General features: G+C 33.3%; 1 protein-coding gene across 1 annotated transcript in view; it reads left to right on the top strand.

Annotated features, from left to right (window-relative positions):
* LOC308680906 (tricarboxylate transport protein B, mitochondrial) overlaps nucleotides 1-5,000 on the top strand; it is a gene marked incomplete at its 3' end in the record, with an annotated part of 23,494 nt that overhangs the window by 15,653 nt on the left and 2,841 nt on the right. Inside the window, exons 4-5 of the mRNA XM_081349354.1 lie at nucleotides 4,384-4,522; nucleotides 4,603-4,687. Of these exons, the coding sequence (XP_081205480.1) occupies nucleotides 4,384-4,522; nucleotides 4,603-4,687 (224 nt within the window). The remainder of the gene's footprint in view (nucleotides 1-4,383; nucleotides 4,523-4,602; nucleotides 4,688-5,000) is intronic.

Below are 5,000 nucleotides of genomic sequence, written 5' to 3'. Positions count from 1 at the left end.
CACACACACCACTTTATGGATCATGAACTCTTCACAATGACATTTCATAGTGTCCGTAACCCGACGGAAAGCAGGATTAAAGCAGAAGTCCTTACACTTGCTTTTGAAGGATCATTAATATACTTTTATATTCTATTACAGGTTTTTATTAAAATTTTAAATGAGTTTTTATTATTATTTATTTTAGTTAAAATTTGAGTCATAAAAAAAATGTAATATATCTATAGTTTTTATAATTTTATCTAGTTTTTAAGTTTATCTAAAAAATTTTTTGTTTTAGTTCATTAATAGACTGTTATAGTTTTATTAATAGTTTGAATTCATTTTTATTTTTATCATTTTCCATTTTAGTTGAAGTTTTAGTAATTTTAGTATATGCTTTGCAATTAGTACTATTTTCTATTTTTATTTTAGTCATTTTAGTTCGTCAACTTAAACTAAAAGCAATGAGAAATGTTGTCTTTGCATCTAATTTTTTAATTTTTATTTTTTTTAAATATTTTAATTCAGTTATTTAAATGCAATAGTTTTAGTTAACTATAATAACGCTTATTCTAAGTCTCTGGAATCATATGATAGATTTTAATTGCAATTCAGTGTTGCTGAATCAGTCGATCATAATTGGTCATGATACTTTATTGACATCAAACCGGCTGACGCTGAGTGGAATATTCGTGAATATTGAATTGGAGGAAATAAGCATCATGGGAACAGAATATTTGCAGACTCTTTGGAGTCTGACGGCTCCTGGTCACGCGTTCAGTGTTTGACATATGCATATTTATAAAGTGCATTTGGTAATTCAAAGTGCTTTGTATAAACAGGACTTAAAAATAATCATAACAGATGCACAAGAAATAAAAATAGATTTGAAATGTATTAAAAACGAGATTTTCTTGTTTCCGTCTTTCATCCTCCACTGATCACGCTAGTTATTGTGAATGTAATGCGCATATAATGGCAGTAAAGCTGATCTAGTCCCGAGCGGTTCTGGATTTGCAGGTTTGTCTCTTTAAGCCTGTGTCCCTTCATCCAGCGCCGCATCACTCAGATTGATCCTCCTCCTCCTCCTCCTCCTGTCTTCCTCCTCTTCATTAGCTGATTGGACTGGTGTTGTGTGTGTGACCTTGCGTTCGCTCCGCTAATGGAGTGTGTGTCGTCTGACACTGAGTGCTGGATCCGGCCCAGACTGCATTGGTGACCTCAGTCTTGTTTAATGCAGCTGTGTCTTCCAGAACGCCTCACCCAAACCCAAATGAAACTCCATTTCAGCAGCGCAACGTACAGTATCTCGAGATCAGCCTGATCAACTAGTACTAGTTAACCGACCGGCTTCAAGCAAGCCCTGAATATTTGAGTCGGTTTCACACATGTACAGAACACTTTTTTTTTTCTTTTTTTTTTGCATTATGGTGCTTTGAAGTCATCTCGTATAGATCGTATTTACGAGTTGAACGCACATGAACAATGTCGTAAATACGAGCTCTGGATTTTCTTTAAGCCCCGATCTTTACGTGTTGTGTGTGTGTGTGTCAGTGAGAAACATGGCAGAATACCACAATACTTATTAGCAGTGATATTGTCAGGCTTTTCTATTTACAGCGAAGTAAGCCACTTGCCTGGGCATTATAATATAACAATATAATATGTAACGATAAAAGTAGCAGTGGCTTCATAAATTAATTAAAAACATAAAAAAGCAAAGTACCTGATGCACATTTATTTGTTCTTTATTTTCTAGAACTATAGTTTAAGAACCTCGCTGTAGTGTTGTGTAATTAATTAAGACAGAATGTACACCGCCATCTTACTCCGACGAAAGTGAATTAAACGCACATGCCGTCATAAACACATAAAACATAAACACAGAGGACTTGAACGCACCAATAGTGCTACAAACTGTGCAGTATTCAAAACACTGTTGAAGGCTGTATCCCACAATGCATTACACTCAACTTGACCCTCTATTTGCAGTGTGACAAGATATTTTGATTGGATAGCTAAAGTTAAGACATTTTTGCACTAAATTGGTTTTAAAAAATGCTTTTTTTTACAGTTTTGTTTACATTAATGCCACCATGAAATCAAAATGGACTATTCTTATTTTTTTATGCAATATTGCAGTGTTTTTTTATACATTATTTATCTGTGCATTGCTGTATACAGCCACAGTGAGGTTGTGTGAGTCCACTACCGGTGTGTGTTACTGCAGTGTATGACTCTCTGAAAGCTTTATTGATGCACACTGCATGCTGTTTATTAAGATTATTTCTGAATAGTGTGCACTTTGCAGTATAGAGTGCATGCTGGAAACTTGAACTGAAAACTATTATATTACATTATATTATATTATTTTATTTTTAACAGCAACAAATAAGTCAAATGAATGACTTGATATAGCAAGCAATTGCTTTCCAATGATTTTTATTATATATAACTATTCTTATTCTTATTATTCATATTATTTTTGCATTGTTTAACTTTGAAATCTTTTGTTTAAAATTTGTTTTTTTATTTTGTTTTTATTATTTTATAAAATGAGCCAAATGAAATAAGTGGTATAGCAAGCAACTGCTTTATAGCGATGATTTTTATTATTTTGTATTTTATTTTATTTGTATTAACTTTTGCATTGATAAGTATTGATTCTGGTATGATTTTCTTGGAAGATTGTGTGTGAATTATTGCAGCACACACAAAAAATAATGCATGCTGTATGAGATTTTATTGAAAAGTATTACTCTTACTCTTTCTGCTATATAAACATGTTGGTGAAATAGTAGTAGTCTCCTAGAATGCTGTTCTGAATTCAGACAGTGTCTGTCCTGTCAGTGGGAGTTGCATTCTGTCAGGTTGAAAAGATACGTACTGGTAAATAAAGCTGGATGGTGGATGGAGAGAGAGAGAAAGAGAGCGAGAGAGACAGAGAGGTGAACAGGAGTGTGTCGTGTGTGTGTGTGTGTATGATGCCAGTGTTATCCAGACACACGAGTCGAGTGTTCAGGGAGAATGACAGACGGTTTTTACCTCGTCTGTTCATTAGATTGAGAGCTGTAAATATGTGCAGTCGTAGCCTATCTCTCTCGAGCTACGGAAACAAACGGAGCAGGAGACAGAAACGCACTGCTAATGCACACCTGTGGCCGTCCCGCCGGCGCCGGGATGCTCGACTGCTGATTCAGGAGGAAGTGCACTTTAAACACGCCTCAGATCCGATGCGAGGGTTGTGACTTGTGGCTGATCAGCAGTGTTAGTGTCTACCGTTGCAGCGTCGAACGGCCTTTTCTGTTCAATTTTCCCATTGAGAAGAGTAATTCTCCCTTTCAGCGCCTTCACACAATCATGTCTTCATTTTTCTGGTCAAGATTTGATTTATTTATTATTTATTCTATTATTTTATTGTTTTATTTTTCATACATTTTCCAAACTACTTGATAGATGTAGGGTCATAGGTTTGCATTTTATTTTATTCCATTATAATTTAATTTGGTCTTATTTTATATTTTATTTTGTTTTATTTCTATATTTTATTTATTTTAGTCCATTTTATTTTTTATTTATTTTATTTTATTCCATTTTATTTTGTTTTATTTTATATGCAATTTAATTGAATTTTATTATACTTTTTTTTATATACTTTCTTTTTTATTTTATTCCATTCCATTTTATTTTGTTTTATTTTATATTTTATTTTATTCCATTTTATTTTACTATATTTTATTTTTATTTTTATTTTTTTGGTTTGTTACCCTGCTGTTCTGTGTGTCTGCATGCATCAGTTTTGTGGAAATGCGTGTCTGGGATGCATTTTATTTTATTTTATACCATTTTACTTTTATTTTGTCTTATTTTATATTTTATTTTATACCATTTTATTTTATTTTATACCATTTTACTTTTATTTGGTCTTATTTTATATTTTATTTTATACCATTTTATTTTATTTTATTTGTTATATTTTATTTAATTCCATTTTTTCTATTTTATTTTATTTTATTTATTATTTATTTTATTTTATATTTTATTTTATTTTGATTTATTGAATTTTATTTAATTTTATTCCATTTTATTATTATTTTATTTTATTGCAAAAATAGTAAGAGTACTATTCTTAAAAAAAAAATCTTGAATTATTGCTGTTTTGTTTGGCTTTAGTTTGAGCTATATCTAGAGTAGCGCTGCTGTTCAGTGTGTGTGCATGCATCAGTTCTGTGGAAGTGTGTGTGTGTGTTAACAGGGTTTCTGAGGTTCAGCATCTGATTAGTTTCCTGCCCTCCAGCTCAGCTTTATTCTCTAATGACTGCTTGCATCACATCTGAAACAGAGCTGTGTGTGTATAATGATGATTATGTAATGTTTCGAATAAGATTATCATTTCTGCAGGTTTGGTGTGTTTGAGATCCTGAGTAACCAGATGAAAGACGAGTTTGGGAAACTGGACAGCACTCGTGGGCTGGTGTGTGGTCTGGGTGCGGGAGTGATGGAGGCCGTCCTGATCGTCTGTCCCATGGAGACGATAAAGGTGAGGTCAAAGGTCATTTCGATTAACGTTGAACATTCTGCTGCAGTTTTATCCGAGTGCTTCATCTCTCACATCTCCAGGTGAAGTTCATCCACGATCAAACCTCAGCGAATCCCAAATACCGAGGCTTTTTCCACGGCGTGCGAGAGATCGTCAGAACTCAAGGTGAAGAACACAAGCTTTGTTTCGACTGTTTCACAGTTGTGGGAAAAACTCAGTGTCCTGATCCTCGGAAGGCCTTCTGATTCCCATTCGACTAGTTCTGGGGAATTTCCCATGACAAGAGTTTGAAAAAGAAGCAACTCCTCCTTATAGGCATTAGGAACCTTCACACTTGATTGAAACCATTTGCCCTACAGTATAAAGGGTCATAAGGATGATGGAGCTTTTATTTTACTTTACTTTCATGTGTTTTCCATCCATTTTCCAAACCATTTTTATTATTTATTTATTTATTTATTTATTTATTTATTTATTT

This window comes from Scardinius erythrophthalmus, assembly GCF_964197995.2.
Source record: "Scardinius erythrophthalmus genome assembly, chromosome: 20".
In the NCBI taxonomy this organism is placed as follows: Eukaryota; Metazoa; Chordata; class Actinopteri; order Cypriniformes; family Leuciscidae; genus Scardinius; species Scardinius erythrophthalmus.
Note: the sequence above shows the minus strand (reverse complement) of the source record. Positions and strands in the feature narration are given on the sequence as shown.